Source organism: Dendrobates tinctorius, unplaced genomic scaffold (genome assembly GCF_039654945.1).
Source record: "Dendrobates tinctorius isolate UK_male_01 unplaced genomic scaffold, ASM3965494v1 ptg000014l, whole genome shotgun sequence".
NCBI lineage: Eukaryota > Metazoa > Chordata > Amphibia > Anura > Dendrobatidae > Dendrobates > Dendrobates tinctorius.
In genome coordinates this window covers 12,673,526-12,694,757 of record NW_027361682.1, presented here as the reverse complement: position 1 = coordinate 12,694,757, position 21,232 = coordinate 12,673,526, and the positions used below count along the sequence as shown (strand labels likewise).

The 21,232-nt window shown below is 45.0% G+C and overlaps 1 protein-coding gene across 3 annotated transcripts in view; it reads right to left on the bottom strand.

Moving 5' to 3' along the window:
- Positions 1 to 240: 240 nt before the first annotated feature.
- Positions 241 to 21,232, bottom strand: part of COX10 (cytochrome c oxidase assembly factor heme A:farnesyltransferase COX10) — a 96,344-nt gene continuing 75,352 nt past the window's right edge. For all 3 annotated transcript variants that reach the window (XM_073559622.1, XM_073559624.1, XM_073559623.1), the window contains exons 5-7: positions 20,424 to 20,494; positions 5,558 to 5,790; positions 241 to 2,060 (exon numbers count right to left, since the gene is read on the bottom strand). In XM_073559622.1, the coding sequence (XP_073415723.1) occupies positions 1,645 to 2,060; positions 5,558 to 5,790; positions 20,424 to 20,494 (720 nt within the window). In that variant the 3' untranslated portion in view covers positions 241 to 1,644. The remainder of the gene's footprint in view (positions 2,061 to 5,557; positions 5,791 to 20,423; positions 20,495 to 21,232) is intronic.

Sequence of the window (21,232 nt, the reverse complement as noted above, 5' to 3'; positions counted from 1 at the left end):
TGACTAGCTCATGTACGCACACGGCTCTTAATTTCATGATCTGAAGGGACTTTGCTTACTAGTAAATTACAGGCCTCGCTTTTATTGTGTTGCGAGCCAATACCTCATATCACACATATATGGGGCATAAAGAGATGTGTCCTGTGATCGCTGCAGGAGGAAATGATCCCATAATAATTGTATCTTCCGGACTGTTGGACTCAAGTAAAATCCACAAAAAAAAAAAAATCAGTGAAAGGATTAGGAGTTTTGCTTTTTTTAATGAAATACGCCAAAAAACATCAGAAACAGAGCGATATCTTACATTACAGTATCAGAGATTGTGTTTTCAAGTTCAGAGCCCCATAGGCCGAAGCAGGAAACATGGAAACGTAAGGCAAATTCAGATCAGAGAAAAATGGTGGCTGCTGTGACGGTAGGGAAGAGCAACCAAATCTAAGACTGGAAGTGACGCCTGATCATTGATATGACCATTCTTGTGCAATTTCATTCCCTTATTATATTTGGAGGACGATGCCATCCACCATTTCAAGGGAGGTGACAGACAAGTTGATGGGTCCTATACACTGATTGTTTCAGCTTGTTTCCAGAAGTGGTCTTGGGGTGCAGTGATGGGTAGGACACTGTCACATTGACGTTCCCACTTATGAGGCCATATGTTGGCAGTACACAACCATTTCTACCACTTGGTACTCACCTTGACATTTCCACCCTCACTACCTATTCCAGAGCTTAAACCGTTGGTCTCATCTCTACACACCAGATATTGATGCTCAGCTAATCACTGGCTGCAGCGGTGACCCAACTCAGTTATAACTGGGCGTTTTCTGCTTTGTCACGATGGGATCGGGAAGTAGAGCTGTGGAGACCAGATAAACCTTAGAACAGGAGCTGTGGGAAATAGTGGAGGTTCTCTATCCAATCTGAACCCTTTAAAAATTATTTTATTACCCGCTGGACAGCCCCTTTAAAGCTGCTCATAGACACTGGCATATTACTGATGGATCCCGTTGAGGGTAACCTTTGTTTTCTCCATGATAAGCTGTGCCAGAAGTATCTGGCAGCTTCTTTGGCCTCACCCAACATTTACGTTGAGAGCCCGGATACCGGCAACTAGACTCGGCGAGAAACCATAAATAGTCTTCTGAACAGTTTCCCGTAGAATGGTTACTGTTGTACACCATTTCCTGACCTCAGAAAATAAAAAAATAAATATTAGCTCTTCCATCTGGAGACTGTCTTATCCCCTTGACCTGAACTGTACAGAACATTGGATACAGTCTACTGGTGGACCATCCAGTAGCAATGAGAATACCAGTCCATGTGTGAGTCATGCGGACGCCATCTTCTTGTATTATGGACAAATTTCTCGTACATTGAAGAGCCAACAATATTGCTTGCTGAATTCTCACAGATCACATAAGGTGGAAGGCGAGATTTTGCAGGGTGTGATGGGGTCACTAACTTATAAAGAGCACTTTATAATGCACGTCCCTTCTTATGGCCGATCCTATTATATGAGGTAAAACTGGTGTCCTCGAAGTCAATCAGTCATGGACACCAGAGAAAATTCATTATTTGTAAATGTGTTTACAGTAAAGTCTGATCATTGTGTGCGCCTAGAAATTTCTATATTCTCCATTTTCAGCTGGGGTCTTGGACGACCTCCGATTTCTCTTTTTTCCCAACAACAGACTTTTTGCAGGTCAACATAAGGAGCAGAAGCGTAGGGAGATGCCAGAGACTGCAGAAGAAAAGCTTTCTGGCACTATTGCGATCTGCGTCCCGGTAAAACTTGTAGCCCAAGTAAGAGATATACAGGTTAATGGGGAGGGAGATGATGGGGAAGTTCCATGTAGTGACGTCCAGGACAGGCGCAGCAGTGGACAATGCTATGAGCCCAAGGCAGTGGCGAAGTGCTACGCGGCGGCACATGTCTGGATGCGTAACGGACATCATTCGATAGCCTCCTCTGGAGTAGTCTTCACGGAGGTTCCAGCTCAAGGCATTGAAGTGAGGGAACTGCCAGGAGTAGAGGATGGCACCCATCAGCAGGGCCCCTAGAACAAAAAGGAGATCGTCAGAAAACTGGAAACAGCAGGTAATCTCTATGTGTGCAAGTCTGTAGTCCTGGTACCACAGCACCTGTAATCTGCTCTACAACCTAAACGCACCACAATGAAGTAACGAATGCTCCCACTGAACGCTAGATTATATATGGTATTACCCAGACCGTTGTCTTAGAGAAACTACAAACAATTTCCATATACATACGTGATAACACTTATGTCTGAGGTCCTGCTCCCGTAGACCTTCAAATCTATATAAACTCACCACAATAAAATATATATATTCCCTGCTCCTCTTATCCTAATCTGATCGTTATATCGGGTCCTATATAAACTGGAAACAGCGGTCAATAGTTATGTGTGCGTGACAACGGTTCTATGTCAGTGGTCACAGTCCTGGTCCCGCAGACCAAAGATCAGACATTTGGAAAATTAGCTGCTACATAAAATATAATCTAACCTCATTAAAGTATATAATTCTCCCAGCCTTCATCCATAGGTCATCAAAAGCTCCTATTCCTTAACCAAATCGTTGTACAAACTGGAAACAAAGGTCAATCATTACGTGTATGTGTGGTAATGGTTCTGTGGCCTTAGCCATGGTCCCCACCCCACAGTACCCGAGACCCGCTCTAGGATAAGTATATAACACTCCCTCTTCCCCCAGGTTATAGAAACTCCTGCTATTTTACCCAAATTGTTGTATAAGGTGTTATACAACTGCTATGGGGCCCACACATTGAGGGGCCACTCAGGTGGAAGAACTATGTGGCCACCATTTATCATTTGTGATTAATTTAAGACATTTTCTTTTTTTTTATCTTATTGTATCTGCTGAAGTTCTTTTACTTTAAATTCTTCACAAGGACGCAAGTGCAAAACGAAAAAATGCTCTTTGTTTTCATCTAAAACCAGTCTTAGCAACTTTTTAGCAAGAAAAGATGCACTTTTTTTTTACCAAATCGAAAACTCCCAACAGAATCCTTATCCAGTTGTATAATTGTTGATATTGTTCAACAATTTTTGTTCTCAAGTCCTCAGACAGTTCTCTTTTCTTTCTGTTCTCCATGCTTAGCGTGGCACACAGATAGACAATGCAAAGATTGAGCCAACTTCTCCCCTTTTTATCTGGTTTCAGGTGTGATTTTCATTTTGCTCACACCTGTCACTTGCCACAGGTGAGTTTTCACGAGCATCACATGCTTAACACAAAGTTATTTACTCCTCATTTTGGAAAGTGCCAACAATTTTGTCCCACCCATTTTTGGGGTTGTGTGTGAAGTTATGTCCAATTTGCCTTTTTTCCCTCTCTGTTTTTTTGTGTTGTTCCAATACACAAATGGAAATAAACATGTGTATAACAAAAAAGTGTAATTGCAATAATTTTCTGGGAGAAATACTTCATTTTCTGGAACACTTTCGGCCATGACTGTATGTGACATTTCTATGCCTTTGGTCCTGGTCATGCAGTATCCGAGATCATCAATTAACAATATACATTACACCCCCTGGCCTCCTGATTAGAAAAGCTCCAGATATCTTACCGTGATCATGGTATTAGGCTTTGTACGACCATTGTGGACTTTAGAAAATCTCTATAAAACCGATAGCTTCCAATATATGGAAAGCGGTCAATACCAGAACAATAGATCTCTTCTTCCAGCCGGTAGCACAATTCATTTTACGCAGCGACTCTAGTCTGCGAGTCTAATTAATACAGCCCCTGCCTGAGGGCTCAGGGCTCAGAACATGTTATTTAAACAGTCTGTAGAAGAGGCCTCGAATGCCGCTGCGAGTAAACACAGGGCCGGGTCCCAATCGCCGCGACGAGCTGAGAAAATAAATGATACGATGAGGGGGCTCCATCATTCATCGAGCAGAGGATGTTTGTTTCTTTGTTACCTAAACAAATCAAAGTAACCCCACAGGAAAGGCTCGCCCGCTAAGGGTCCCCGGCATCACGTCAGTGTTTATAAGTGGGGTGACAGCTACGAGGTGCTGCCGGGGAGTGACAGCTGAGAGTTTTAAAGTGTCACATGGAAAGGTGGGGGAGAGATGGATGTGACCGAGCGTGGCGGCACATGTTCCTGTGGGGTGCAGAAAAAGGTTCATGACACCAAAACAGGGAACAGATGCGATCTCCTGCTTGTGAATCAGAAATCGCAGCCATTTTAGGATGACCACTATTCAGCTTTGAATACTGGAGCATCTCTGGTTATTGGGACACAACCAGCCACCTGCCACGGACATGACTATAGAAAATGCCTCTCTATGGTGTTCAGTCTTCTATGCTAATGCTGTAGGCTATCCGGCAGCGGGCGAGAGGGTCCCTGTCCTGCATCACACTCTACGTATACGTCATACTCTACGTGTGCGCCAATGCTCATGTCTTCCACATTGGCCAGAGAAATCTGTGTATCTCCCATTGCTACCTATAGAGTAGGTGGTAAATGAGGAGCCCCTGTTCTTTCTCATCAGGGAGAGTGGTGATTGGATTAGAGGCCATACAACATGCTCTATGGGAGACAGATCTAAAGTCCTGGTCGCTGTGTCCATACACAGACCATAATAAAAGAAGGTTCCCAGTATGGCTACCGCTACAGACAATTACTATTACATGGCCCTATTAACGTGAAGTGCTGCACTCACTCACGGGGTCTGATTGGACTAATGACAGGAGATCGGAGCAGGAGACCTGGGCACACAATGCCGCTGATTGAGGTGCCCCTGAGACCTTGGATCTCCAAAGTCTGCTGATTAGTATATGCTATAGAAGGTGCGGATACAAGGTATATATGCGGAGTGGGGACTGGTGAATATGTGCACTCATTAGGGGCTTCAACCTGCCGTATACGACTCTGTTATGAGGAGTGTCCCTGACTGTCAATCTACACAATTAAAGCCCTTTCTTAGAAATTAGTAGCTGCACAATTAGCCCCCAGGTGAGCATAGACACACAGGAGAGGGGGTCTGTAGAATTACTGGATGAGCAGTAATGATAATTACTAGGATCGGCTTCTGTTGTATCTGTCCATGAAGAATTTGCAATGACCACAGCCAAGTCCCTACTGAGGTCATCATGGAGGATGATTTCAGGCTCCTTCTCTGGAGCGGTCTGGCCCTATAATACCTCCCAGTGTGCCCTGACAGCTTCAAAATGTCATGGCAGGCGGCGATTTGTAGTTTTACAAAAGCTGGAGATTTGGTTAAAGTCAACTTGTCAGGTCTCCAATCACAAACGAGAGCTGCATCTAGAATTGGCACTTTGCTATAAGAATAAGCCTAGATCGAGGGACATGGAGTCACTAGATTTCCTACGAGGCGCCAACATGGTAAAGGTGTAAACCGATGCAGGCTGATTACTGCCAGGAAATCACAATGACCCTGAATGCAGCTCTGGATGCGATTGGAGTAGGACATATAACACATAGTAGTAGAGTCTTCCATAATAACGTCCAATTCTTAATCTATATCATGGCATCGCTCACCAGCATCCAGGCTGCCAGTAGCCGCAGTCCAGCCCATGATCGGTGGGATAGCGCCCACCACAGATCCCACCCAGGTGTTGGCAATGCTGAGCCTCTTCATCGGTGTATAACAGCAGGTGTAGAGGAAGATGTTGAATGCACCAAGTGCTCCGGTCAGCGGGTTTACGGCGACAGTCAACAAGGTGATCCCCGGAATAGCGCAGGCAGCGGCAAAGGAGACGGCGATGAGCGGGCTGCGGAGAGATATAATACATCTATTAATCACATGGAATAAGAAATATGAGGATGATGAAACGGTGGATTGTGAAATGTAAGGAGCGAGCGCTCGGCATCATACAATGTGATCCTCACGGAGTATAGTCACGGGGGCTACCGGGTCCTACAATCCATTATAAGCCTCGCTGTATATTCTTGCACTTCTGAGGCTGTGCACATATCTGCCCAGCTCCAGATGAAGAAAACCCCCATCATTACCAGCCGAACACTACAGAAAGGTTATCATTCCCCATACGTTGGGCACTATTTAGCAGTCAGGTCATGACAATATCACTTTACACAGGGAAAACAAGCTGGTGCACATGGCATGGGGTGCACCTGTTGGATTTGGAGGATCCATTCCCAGTGCATGTGGCATTTATGTGCGCCCATTCCCGAAATATTCACTGTAGACAGCGGGAAATGTTCACACTGTTTCCCCCGCCGGGTGATTTCTAACTTGTTCTTCCTTTGGTTTCCCTCCCGACCCCCATCGCACAGGTTGTGCTAGGAGACGTCTTATAGAATGCGAAGTGTTGGAGCTGCTGCTCATATGAACTACGACCTGTAACATAAGGAGTTGGCCCTGGGCTCTGAGGCACCTTTAATGTAACACCTGCTCTCCAGTCTCAGATTAAATGTTACTGTGTTCCACAGCGCGGCGGCCTGACGGATTTCTGATGCAAATGCAATGGACTCTCGCCTTGTTATTTGGCAATTGTGCCGGTCGCCTCGGAGGGCACGGACAGGGCAGGTTACTATACATGTAATGCGGCTGACCTGAGAAAGGTAAAATTTACCCACGAGAATCCAGGGTCATCGAGAAAGTTCTGATTAAATGTAATATCAGGACTACGTATCTGTGTTAATAATTACACCTCATTACCAACGTCACGATGCGCATCGGCATCAGCTCCTCATAGCACACTGCACTGTCATTGGCTCATCACGTACCCGCATCAGCGTCATTCACTGGCAGCAGCTTATTGTCACACACCCGCATCAGCGTCATTCACCGGCATAGGCTCATTGTCACATGCCTGCATCGGCTCATCGTTGCGCGCCCGCTTCGGCTCAAGCTGGAGATCATTTCCCCCTTTTTTTTCCCGATTCGGCTCATCGACGCGCGCCTGCATCGGCTCATCGTTGCATCAGCCAAATGCCACGAATCTGTGGCAGGAAAACGGTTACAAACACATCATCTACAACATCATCATCTTAGGAGGTGAATACTCATGGACCATAGATAGCACGACCTCATAACTCGACCATGCCTAAAGTCCACGACCAGGTGAAGAACCATATTGGAGAGCTCTACCGACCAGAAAAATTGTGACTGCATTCACATGAATATGTGATTTCTCGATCCAATCAAGTTGATCAATTTCCAGACTAGACTGGCTCCATTGTACTTCGTGCCCTGCCATTACAGATAGTGTATCGTATTGAATAGCAGCCGAGACAAGTGCATGGAAAGTCACTCGTGCACGAGAACATAGATTTTCATTGGTCAATTTGCTTTTAATGTGGGGTCAAAGAACAGCACAAAGCTAAGGGCATCATTGTACATGCAGCAATATCGTCGATATACTGAGTCCTTAGTGTGAAACAAACGCATTAACAGTAACCGTATGGTATCTCGTCAATTCGATCACTTTTGAGATCATTCATCTTCACCTGCTGAAATCTACAGGGAAAATAACGGACTGATCAGATTTTGGTCATAAAGTATCGGCTCAATGACAAACTCTTGCCGATCACTGCACAAGTTCCCAAGAGAGCATGATTGCAATCTACTTAATTTTAGGATAATCGCCTGGCATAAAAGGCAGAAGGAGCACAGTATGGAGACGTTTACCAGTGTCTACTCCTCGCAGGCTCATACTCCGCACTTCATGCAGCCATAAGTAATACTCATCGTTCTTGCTGTCGCCGCTGATATAATAGAGTAATAGAATATGGGACGTGGTAAAACATTTCCCGCATCGCTGGTTACGGTATTGAGTTCGACTTCTGCGGCAATCTCTGCTGTCTCAAGAAATGAAATTCTACTGCAGAATATTCCTTTATCAGTAGCCATTTAATGAAGTTACCGGAAAATCGATCTGCGCAGATGAAGCTTTATTAGTTTTATGTTGGGCGTTTAACCGTGATAAAGGAGGGGCGCGAAAATGACAAACAGCAGCGTTAAATTCAATTTCCATTTTAATTAGAGATGGCTTTGTGACTCTCAGGATCAATATGTATATATCTAATTACAAGAGAAATGGCGGCGTCTGGCGGAGTAAGGGGGAGCGCCTTACACAGAAGCTGCTGCGGTCGAGGTCGTTACTAATATCAATCTCAAAGTTTACAAACAATGAAGAGATGTTATCGGGGCTAATTCTATAATCACCCGCTTCTATATCATTCCAGATTAGACAAGATGATGATTCCCGGCTTATCTCCAATTGGGACTATAACGGCTTCATTAAACCGCGTACATCCATCATGAAGATAATACCTGAAATTCTGCTGCTCAGGATGCGCCATAATCTGAATTAGCAGTGGAAGAATGTGATGGAGGATATCCCAAACATTCGGTAATAAAACACAATCTGACGCACATTTACTGATCGATCAGACGCTCATGCTGACTCTTCAGTATTGATCCCACCAAACACAGTACTAGGACTAAAAACTGAAAGTCTCCATTACCCCACTGAACACAAGAAAGGATGAAGAATTACTCAGCGCCTGTGGGACATCTTCCTAAAGGCACAAAAAGGGTTAAAATGAAAAGAATCCATCATGGTCAATCACACGAATCTCGGACACAGATCATGAACAATGACCATGATTCTGTTGATTACTATCCTGACGATCACATGGATCGTGGTTACAGATCATGAACGCTAACCATGATTATGTCGGTCATCATGGTACCGATCACCATTCTGCCGATAACATGGACCTTGGTCACAGATCATGAACGATAACCATGATTATGTCGATCACTATCCTGCCGATCACACGGATCTTGGTCACAGATCATGAACAATCACTATGATTATGCTGATCGCTATTGTGCTGATCACTATAGTAAGGATCCCAAAAATCTTGGTCACAGATCATAAACGATGACCATGATTATGCCAAACATTATCCTACCGATCACATGGACCTTGGTCACAGATCATAAATGATGACTATGATTATGTCAATCATCATCTTGCCGATCACAAGGAACGTGGTCATAGATCATGAACGATGACCATGATTATACTGATCGCTATTGTGCTGATCACTATACGAGTAGTACGGATCACAATAATCTTGGGCACAGATCCTGAACGATGACCATGATTATGCCTAACACTATTCTGACGATAAGTATCTTGCTGATCACAATCGTGCAGATGATGCTAATGTTGCTGCAGTGATCTCACGGGCTACACTGCGGATTTCTGGTCAGGAGCAGGGTCTCTTCTAATTTCGACCACGATCAGGACAGTCCTCGTCTATTCAATCACAGATTGAGAATTTGCAGGTCAGCGGCGATGGTCCAGCTTTTGGTAACATAAATCAGCTGCTTGTACAGTGCACTACAGAAGAGTCTTTAGAAGATGAAAGCGATGAGAACATGTATGGCGGCCGGGTAACCTGAGCCGTCACTTACTGCAGTGAATAGACTATTGTCATCTCACCTTTATTCCTCTATTGTGTATTAAATGCTTCTCATCCCACGTCCTTCAATACACAGCGATATAGTTAGTGATCGGACAGCGACCACAAAACGGCTCCAGAGAAAAATTACCACTATTTACTAAAGATCTTAAAGGGGTAGAGCTCGTAGACAAACGGGGCAACCCTGATCATGCTTGCACACTATCACTCCCATCCACTGTCTATAGGACTGACTGGTATGTACAGCGCTCAGAGTCATCCCCATAGACTTGGACTAGCGTGCAAAAATGATCACTTCTGTCCATGGGACCCCCATACTCAAAAACAATGGGAGCCATAGAAATCGTACACTTATCCCAAATCCACAATGCTGCTCTTGGACAAATCCTTTAATTGTTGGGACTGGGAACAGCTGGGATTAATGTCTGTCCCTTCCAGGACGGGGGCACCTGATCCCTGGGCATCTCTGCGGCATTAATAACAACACCCTTTTCCATTATGTATCTTGTCTCTTCGGAGCTGAAAGGTCCTTGTCATAAAGGGATGAGGCTGAAGAAGAACCACGGTCCCCAAAATGTCAATGCAGGTCACTGGTGTGGTGTAAAGGAAAAAAATATGAATGGCAGGTGCCATTGTAGAATTACTCTATAATATGGCGGCATTCAATGTGCCAACCACTCTGTGCACAACCATACAAGCAGCTCTGACGTACATAAGGTCTTAAATTGTAAATCACTAAGACAAGAGGATGACTGGGGGTAAGAAGAGGGTCAGTCCACCCACGGTACAGCGTCAGAGAGAGGCAGTGATGTAACTCACCTGTCACTAATCCTGGTCACCTGCACAATTAGTGCCATCATCACCGGCAAGAACATTGCAGATCTAAGTATAGGCTTATAATCAGGTACCAAACATAAAACTAGCCTTAAGATGCAATAAAAAGTACCCCCTCCCTTTAAAGGCTCCAGGTGCCACGTCTCAATTACCCGGGATCATTAGCTGTCGGCAGTGACTGATCATCGGCTCTGCTCCCCACCAGTGCGGTCATTCATCTCTCCCTGATCTGACCATTGCTGCTGTCGCCACGTTTACTGACGGAGCAGCCGTGTGTCACTGGCCGGAGGTCAGCGCCATCCATGAGAGGTCACTGGCCGGAGGTCAGCATCGTCCATGAGGGGTCACAGGACGGACAGTTAGGGATCTTTGCACATACTAGATGCATGATAAAATTACAGTTCTCTCAAAAGGATAGAAGGGGTAGAAATAAAACCAGATCAAAGGGGATAAAAGGGCATTACCACACACCCTGTAGTAGCTGTGCCGCCAGACCCCAACTTACTACTCCGCAATACATCACACATACCAAACATTACATCTATATCTGGCCAACGTTCCATCTGATTTTTCTACTAAATGAGTCTGAAAAATAACTAATCCATATAAAAATCAACTAATCTGTAATCTGCTAGAGGATAATCAACATTCACAGTCACGTGGAAACACTCCCTGCTCTTATAGATAGGTGGCAGTATTATAGTAATTATAAACTGGTACATAGGGAGCGGTATTATAGTAGTTATATTCTTGTACATAGGGGCAGTATTATACAGTTGTGGCCAAAAGTATTGACACCCCTGCAATTCTGTCAGATAATACTCAGTTTCTTCCTGAAAATGATTGCAATCACAAATTTGTCTTAAATGAAAAAACACAAAAGAGAATGAAGCAAAAAGCAAAACATTGATCATTTCACACAAAACTCCAAAAATGGGCCAGACAAAAGTATTGGCACCCTCAGCCTAATACTTGGTTGCACAACCTTTAGCCAAAATAACTGCGACCAACCACTTCCGGTAACCATCAATGAGTTTCTTACAATGCTCTGCTGGAATTTTAGACCATTCTTCTTTGGCAAACTGCTCCAGGTCCCTGATATTTGAAGGGTGCCTTCTCCAAAATCCCATTTTTAGATCTTTCCACAGGTGTTCTATGGGATTCAGGTCTGGACTCATTGATGGCCACCTTAGAAGTCTCCAATGCCTTCTCTCAAACCATTTTCTAGTGCTTTTTGAAGTGTGTTTTGGGTCCTTGTCCTGCTGGAAGACCCATGACCTCTGAGGGAGACCCAGCTTTCTCACACTGGGCCCTACATTATGCTGCAAAATTTGTTGGTAGTCTTCAGACTTCATAATGCCATGCACACAGTCAAGCAGTCCAGTGCCAGAGGAAGCAAAGCAACCCCAAAACATCAGGGAACCTCCGCCATGTTTGACTGTAGGGACCGTGTTCTTTTCTTTGAATGCCTCTTTTTTTCTCCTGTAAACTCTATGTTGATGCCTTTGCCCAAAAAGCTCTACTTTTGTCTCATCTGACCAGAGAATATTCTTCCAAAACGTTTTAGGCTTTTTCAGGTAAGTTTTGGCAAGCTCCAGTCTGGCTTTTTTATGTCTCGGGGTAAGAAGTGGGGTCTTCCTGGGTCTCCTACCATACAGTCCCTTTTCATTCAGACGCCGACGGATAGTACGGGTTGACACTGTTGTACCCTCGGACTGCAGGGCAGCTTGAACTTGTTTGGATGTTAGTCGAGGTTCTTTATCCAACATCCGCAAAATCTTGCGTTGAAATCTCTTGTCAATTTTTCTTTTCCGTCCACATCTAGGGAGGTTAGCCACAGTGCCATGGGCTTTGAACTTCTTGATGACACTGCGCACGGTAGACACAGGAACATTCAGGTCTTTGGAGATGGACTTGTAGCTTTGAGATTGCTCATGCTTCCTCACAAATTGGTTTCTCAAGTCCTCAGACAGTTCTTTGGTCTTCTTTCTTTTCTCCATGCTCAATGTGGTACACACAAGGACACAGGACAGAGGTTGAGTCAACTTTAATCCATGTCAACTGGCTGCAAGTGTGATTTAGTTATTGCCAACACCTGTTAGGTGCCACGGGTAAGTTACAGGTGCTGTTAATTACACAAATTAGTGAAGCATCACATGATTTTTCGAACAGTGCCAATACTTTTGTCCACCCTCTTTTTTATGTTTGGTGTGGGATTATATCCAATTTGGCTTTAGGACAATTCTTTTTGCGTTTTTCCATTTAAGACAAATTAAATGAAGATAACAATACCAAAGAATTTGTGTTTGCAATCATTTTCAGGAAGAAACTGAGTATTATCTGACAGAATTGCAAGGGTGTCAATACTTTTGGCCACAACTGTAGTAGTTATATTCTTGTACATAGGGGTAGTATTATAGTAGATATATTCTTGCACATAGGGAGCAGTATTATAGTAGTTATATTCTTGTACATAGGAGCAAAGTATTACAGTAGTTATATTCTTGTACATAGGGGCAGTATTATAGTAGTTATATTCTTGCACATAGGGGGCAGTATTATAGTAGTTATATTCTTGTACATAGGAGCAGTATTATAGTAGTTAGATTCTTGCACATAGGGGGCAGCATTATAGTAGTTACATTCTTGTACATAAGGGGCAGTATTATAGTGGTTATATCCTTGTACATAGGAGCAAAGTATTATAGTAGTTATATTCTTGCACATAGGGGGCAGTATTATAGTAGTTATATTCTTGCACATAGGGACAGTATTATAGTAGTTATATTCTTGTACATAGGGACAGTATTATAGTAGTTATATTCTTGTATATAGGAGCAGCATTATAGTAGTTATATTCTTGTACATAGGAGCAGTATTATAGTAGTTAGATTCTTGCACATAGGGGGCAGCATTATAGTAGTTATATTCTTGTACATAAGGGGCAGTATTATAGTGGTTATATCCTTGTACATAGGAGCAAAGTATTATAGTAGTTATATTCTTGCACATAGGGGGCAGTATTATAGTAGTTATATTCTTGTACATAGGAGCAGTATTATAGTAGTTATATTCTTGCACATAGGGACAGTATTATAGTAGTTATATTCTTGTACATAGGAGCAGTATTATAGTAGTTATATTCTTGTACATAAGGGGCAGTATTATAGTAGTTATATTCTAGTAAATAAGGGGCAGTATTATAGTAGTTATATTCTTGTACATAAGGGGCAGTATTCTAGTAGTTATATTCTTGTACATAGGGGGCAGTATTCTAGTAGTTATATTCCTGTACATAAGGGGCAGTATTATAGTAGTTATATTCTTGTACATAGCGAGCAGTATTATAGTAGTTATATTCTGGTACATAGGAGCAGTATTATAGTAGTTATATTCTTGTATATAAGGAGCAGTATTATAGTAGTTATATTCTTGTACATAGGGGCAGTATTATAGTAGTTATATTCTTGTACATAGGAGCAGTATTATAGTAGTTATATTCTTGTACATAGGGACAGTATTATAGTAGTTATATTCTTGTATATAGGAGCAGCATTATACCCTTTTGTAGCACTATTCTGGAACATTTAGTGCAGACATCCCTATTCATTTGATCTTATACAGTATTTGTCTTATAATAAGATTCCTCCAGATTTATACCCTTTTGAAGGTGGCTGAGTAGATCAGTTTCCTCTGATGAATAGTTCCCTCATCAACCACAGGGATGCTGGGAAAAATGATTCCCTGAAATAAGTCTGTATATGTGACTTTCAATCTATAGTCAGACATCAAATGTAAATGTAGGATAAGCGAATGTTACATTAAATGGCTGCAGCCTGTAAGATGTCTTGCATGTTTCTGGTACAGGGTGCCTCACTTTCCTACAAGAACCTATAACAAAAGTAGGATGAGAGATGTAATATAAATAATCTGATTCCTTCCTTTGTACTTGTGAATTGCAGCCTGGATGATAACCGGTAAAATGTCCTCAGACACACCAGGGCCAATACTATCCCTGCGGACGTGCTGTCCTATAGAATATCCCATGTCAGTAATGGTATTTGGCCTCATCCTTCTTACCCACTATGTGGAGAACACAATGGGGTTCCCTTACAGCATCTGTGGTCCTGCCCCTTCTTGCAAGCAGATGAAGAAGCTGTCTAAATCTGAGGCTGTGTGCACACGCTGCGGATTCCGCTGCGTTTCCGCAGCAGTTTTAGCTGCGGTGTACAGTACCATTCCCATTTGAATGGGAAAAAAAAAACGCTGTGCCGACGCTGCGGAAAAAAACGCGCGGATTTGCTGCGGTTTTGAATCCGCAGAAAGAATTGCATGTCAATTCTTTCTGCGGAAACCGCTGCGGGTTCCTATCTCCACCATTGTGGATATAGTGAATCCGCAGGACCAAACCGCAGGCAAAACCGCAGATAATCCGCAGGTCTTTGGACCTGCGGATTATCTGCGGTTTTTGCAAAATCCGTGCGGATTAATCCGCAGCGGATTCCGCAGCGTGTGCACGTACCCTGACATGACTCTGCCATTGTCCCCAATCCATCTGGGCTGCCTGGTGATGTCGCGCCCTGGAACTGTTACCTGCTCAGTGAGATAAATGTCTTACAATGAAACATGGAAAAAGTTTACCCAAAGTGACTAATTTATCACCACTGCTGCAGAACAAGAGAAGATCTCGGAGACCCTTATATCCCAATGTGAGATGTGCTGCAGAGACCCTGAGACCCATATACAGGTCACGGAGACCCTTATATCCCATTGTGAGATGTGCAGCAGAGACCCTGGGACCCATATACAATTCACAGAGACCCTTATATCCCATTGTGAGATGTGCTGCAGAGAATCTGGGACCCAGCTACAAATCGCCGAGACCCTTATATCCTGTGAGATGGGCTGCAGAGAATCTGGGACCCAGCTACAAATCGCCAAGACCCCTATATCCTATTGTGAGATGTGCTGCAGAGACCCTGAGACCCATATACAGTTCACGGAGACCCTTATATCCCACTGTGAGATGTGCTGCAGAGACCCTGAGACCCATATACAGTTCACGGAGACCCTTATATCCCATTGTGAGATGTGCTGCAGAGACCCTGAGACCCATATACAGTTCACAGAGACCCTTAAATCCCACTGTGAGATGTGCTGCAGAGACCCCAGAACCGATCGCCGAGACCCTTATATCCTTTGAGATGTGCTGCAGAGAATCTGGGAACAAGCTACAAATCACCGAGACCCTTATATCCCACTGTGAGATGTGCTGCAGAGACCCTAGAACCCAGCTACAGATCGCCGAGACCCTTATATCCTACTGTGAGATGTGCTGCAGAGACCCTAGAACCCAGCTACAGATCGCCGAGACCCTTATATCCTTTGAGATGTGCTGCAGAGAATCTGGGAACAAGCTACAAATCACCGAGACCCTTATATCCCACTGTGAGATGTGCTGCAGAGACCCTAGAACCCAGCTACAGATCGCCGAGACCCTTATATCCTATTGTGAGATGTGCTGCAGAGACCCCAGGACCCAGATACAGATCCCCAAGATCCTTATATCCCATTGTGAGATGTGCTGCAGATACCCTGGGACCCATATACAGTTCACGGAGACCCTTATATTCCACTGTGAGATGTGCTGCAGAGATCCTGGGACCCATATACAGTTCACGGAGACCCTTATATCCCACTGTGAGATGTGCTGCAGAGACCCTAGGACCCAGCTACAGATCCCCGAGATCCTTATATCCTACTGTGAGATGTGCTGCAGAGACCCTAGAACCCAGCTACAGATCGCCAGAGACCCTTATATCCTATTGTGAGATGTGCTGCAGAGACCCCAGGACCCAGATACAGATCCCCGAGATCCTTATATCCCATTGTGAGATGTGCTGCAGACACCCAGGGACCCATATACAGTTCACGGAGACCCTTATATTCCACTGTGAGATGTGCTGCAGAGATCCTGGGACCCATATACAGTTCATGGAGACCCTTATATCCCACTGTGAGATGTGCTGCAGAGACCCTAGGACCCAGCTACAGATCCCCGAGATCCTTATATCCTACTGTGAGATGTGCTGCAGAGACCCTAGAACCCAGCTACAGATCGCCAGAGACCCTTATATCCTATTGTGAGATGTGCTGCAGAGACCCCAGGACCCAGATACAGATCGCCAGAGACCCTTATATCCTATTGTGAGATGTGCTGCAGAGACCCCAGGACCCAGATACAGATCCCCGAGATCCTTATATCCCATTGTGAGATGTGCTGCAGACACCCAGGGACCCATATACAGTTCATGGAGACCCTTATATCCCACTGTGAGATGTGCTGCAGAGACCCTAGGACCCAGCTACAGATCCCCGAGATCCTTATATCCTACTGTGAGATGTGCTGCAGAGACCCTAGGACCCAGCTACAGATTGAGGAGACCCTTATATTCTACTGTGAGATGTGCTGCCGAGACCCAGCTACAGATCGCACCCCGTCCTGTAGGATAAGGCGTGATCATCAGTCATTTCCATCACTGAAAGCAAGCGAGAACCCACAGAGGGCAGGGCACTAGGAGCCTGATGCCTCGGTGACATGACAGGCTGTGCTGTGGTGCCTTCAGGAACAGACCCCAGCAGCGAGTTGACTGCCTGGCGACGCTGCCGCTTCTCTCAGCCGCCTTTTGGAAAGCCTTGACATTTAGAGGCCCTGGAGCCCTCGCTCCCCCATGTATACAGCGTGTCACAAAGAAAATATATGGAGGCTGCTCTCCGCACTCTACTCGTATAATCTTCAGCCAACTTCAATATACAGAGAGTGAAAGGTGACCTGTCAGAAATATATATGTCGCTGGGAAAACAGGGCATTTATTATTAGCCTTCAGTCAGCAGAAATGAGTTGCAGTGAAACTGAAATTCAAAAGACCCCTGACCCGTCACGTCATGTGCGAAGAATGCAAAAAAAAAAAAAGTATAATTCTCCAAAGTCCTCTATCCTCACATTCCTGAATCATCACATTAGTCGGGGAACCAGGTAGATCAGGATGAACAAACCAAAAGCTCCAGTTCAAACAGGAGCCCGGGATTGTTGGAATGTCCCCATACATCGTGAAATGTATACGCTGGCCAAACTAAGAACATCTTTCCCTGTCGTGACCAATCTGCATCTGCACCTTCATCTAATGGATGTTTTAAAACTTCCCATGAGCTGTCGAGAAGCAAGATGATGAATAAATCATATCAATGATAACACAATGGGGTCGGACTGTTGACCTGACCTACGTGACTGTGAACTGCAGAAATCAGAGGGGAAAAGATAAGAATTTCCAAAATTTCATGTTTAAGGATTGCATGTTGTATTTTTATGGTGGGTGGCCACGGAATATGGCATATTGCATGTCTATGCTCGATGCCCTGCAGGGCCATCATGCCCAGACACACAACCTGTCAATCTGTAGGAGCATCGTGCCCAGATGCACAGCCTGCAGGATCACCGTGACCAGACACAAGGACTGCAGGAGAACCGTGCCCAGATGTACGGCCTGCATGAGCAACGTGACCAGACATATGGCCTGTAGCAGCACCATGGCCAGACGGATGGCCTGTAAGAGTACATTGACCAGAGGCTTGACTGGTAGGGGCATCATGTCCAGACGCACGGCCTGCAGGTGCACTGTGCCCAGACGCACAGCCAGTGGGAGAAATGTGCCAGAGACACAGCCTGCGGGAGTACCGTGACCAGGCGCACAGCCTGTAGGAGCGCCATGGCTAGACGTATGGCCTATAGGAGTACCATGGCTAGATGCAGGGCCTGCAAGAGCACCATGACCAGAAGCTCAGCCTATAGGAGTACCATGACGAGATGTACGGCCTGCAGGAGCACCATGACGAGATGTACGGCCTGCAGGAGCACCATGACCAGAAGCTCGGTCTGCAGGAGCACAGTGACCTGGCGCACGGCCTGCAGTAGCACTGTGCACTGACACACGGCCAATAGGAGCACTGTGCCCAGATCTTTAGAAGACTCATCCCCACTGTCTGTCCATGATATCAGTTTCCTGGAATATAGCAGGTGAATGGAGACCATTCTCTCCTTGATGAGATTTCTAATAACGTCCTCTTAATTACGCTAGAGCATACACAACCTGTATGCAGGACGTAGCCTGGAGGAGTGGCACTAATCCTCCATGCAGCCATTTTCTCCTTCACCTCCTCTGAAAATGATTGGAAAAATGGAACGGCCCCGGGGTTTACGGGTAACACGCACACTTATTGTAAATGATCCCTGCAGCTAATTACCAGAACATGGCGACAATGTGCATCGCACGCCTCGTATACCCAGTACTGGAACCAGATCGTGTTTTTTTAATTGTTAATATCTGGGTGTCATGTCACATCCTCAGAGCACCAGCATAAGAAGAACAACCACCCCCGGGAAACAAGCCCTGATTGTGGATGCGGGGGGAGGGGCTGCCAGACGATAGGAAATTAATTACAACAGTCTCATTAATGGGAAAAGCTTATGGAGATGGTACAACAACGAGCCGCAGGCGGCACAATGTACACCCCAATTAGTTGCTGTGGCTTCCGCAGCTGACAAGTCGGAAGTTTTGATTGGAGCGGGGCCAGGGTCTTAGACCCCGCGGATTAGGTAAAATGAACTTGGAGAGTGGCGTGACCGATGCATGGACTGTCCATGAGCTCGCTCCTCCTCGGCAAGACAGTTGTGAGACCATCGTTACACTTTAATGGAGTTTCCCATTTGTAAGTAAAAAAAAAAATTAAAGTTTAATCTGTATATAATAAAATGTTCTGTAACGTTCTTGTGGTTTAATTGCCCACCATTTTTAAGATCACTGTTTGCTGTATGTAAATGGAAACATTCTGATTCTCGTATCCCTCCCAGCACGATCCGGGCTTCTGTGACAATCAGGAGGGTTTGAGACGTTCGATATAAACACGAATTTCACGTGGTCAAACAGTAAGCAGAGATATTGAAATGAAAGTCACCATTATTGTCTAACAAAGTCTTAAAAATATTCCTCCCTCCCAGTGGTGTCTAGTCTATACAGTGACACCCTGATAATAACTGTAAATATAGAGGAGGGTATGATATTAACACCGGGCAGATTATTACTGCAGAGCTGACCACCCAGAATCCATGGCAGCCATCTCCCTGTACTTGCCAGTAACTTTCCAGCCCGCCGCCAGTTCCAGTCAAAGTGCTTTTATTGGCCGGTGTGCCGGGGTCGGGAATGTCCAGATCCTCTCAGTAAATAAGGAAATATGAGTCCTACAGCAGCGAAGGTCATAAGAAAGCTTTATCCCTTCTCATACAGGTGTGCTATCCCAAATACTCCCAGATCTGGAGGGTTAACCCCAAAACGTCCAAACAATTTGAAAGGGGTTATTTCAGGGGCGTACAATATTGGGGGGTTGTAGTCAAACTCCCACAAACATTAGGGAACACATCCTTAGGGTTTCCCTTTAACAGTTTTTTAATGCTCTCGACACCCATCTACTACACCCCTGCTGCCCTCCTCTCCACCCCTCTACTGCACCCCTGCTATCGCGGAAAGTCACGTGATGTCCTGAGCCCTCCTGCGCGAACGAGCCATATAACATACATCATGCATACCATGTTACAAATTTGGGCCTTCCCACAATATTCGTGGCTCCATAAGTGCCATCATGTACACGGGAAGTCCAAAGCGTCGGTACTCAAGAGCGTATGTGCCAGTTCTTTTTTTCCTTTTTATATATCAGTGTAGTGTCATATAACCACTCTCCTAAGAACTGCTGTGATGGGGTGGCAGACTGTTTAGATGCTGCGGACACTGTGGCATTTAAGGGATTAAACCGCTGAGATCAGGGTTCACTTTGATCAGGTGACTCTGGATAGAATGATCATGTTACATCTGATTTCTGATAATGTCAGGAGCACTTCTCTCCTCTCCAGCTGCGGTGCATTCCCTTTTCTCTAGCTGTGGTGCTTTCTCTCCTCTCCAACAGTGGTGCCTTCATGGTTTAGTGTTTGCATATGGACACATGCTCGCAAGGGTACAATGGACAGGGCGTCATATTACGAAGACAGGTGCGGCAGTCTTACCTGATCTGTCCTCGTACAAGGGGACGGCTCTTTGTTCTGTTCATGTTCGAATCGAAAGGCACCTCGAAAAACTGCAAGAGAAACACAAAGGGACCATGAGTGACGTACAAGTAATGATCACTAAAGAACAGATTTTATTCCAGTTCATGCACCGCCATTGTGAAGTGTCACCTCTGAAAATATTTGCACAATACATTTCACAGGTGCACGGGACACAAAGGTGCAAAATAAACCGCAACGCCATTTAGTCAACACATCCCTCTGTGCTGGTCGCACGCTGCATTGCCTCCTAATGACGCTGCCTATTCCTAAACACTGAGAGTGGCTGAACCTGATCTGACGACATGAAAAAGAGGCAAAGGAACACAAACACGCCGAGAACAAGGACAGTGATGAAAAACGGAGATGACAGGAGCTCCCACCTAGGGTTCACAGACACACTCGGGGCACACGGGAGCCATGTGCTGCTGCTAAGACTGGTGGGTAAATGGCCATCACAAGATTCCTCTGTCAGTATGTTCTCTATGAAGTGGACATGCTCCACCAGCTGCGGAGTTGGCACATCCACCAGTCTCACACTAACGAAGCACCATACAGCAGTGCATACCTACAGCTTTGTATTACTGAGCTATAGGGACTGGTTACTAACCCGGGAGTCATGGAACATGGTCAGGTGGTTCCCAGAAGAAGCAGGAGTAAAGCTGTCCGTATACATGACTTAGCTCCCTCAGTCACATGGATGTAGTTTAACAGAGAGTTTGTAGGAAGAAAGCCGCCTACAGACACCTCAGTCAGCTGCTTATGAAAAC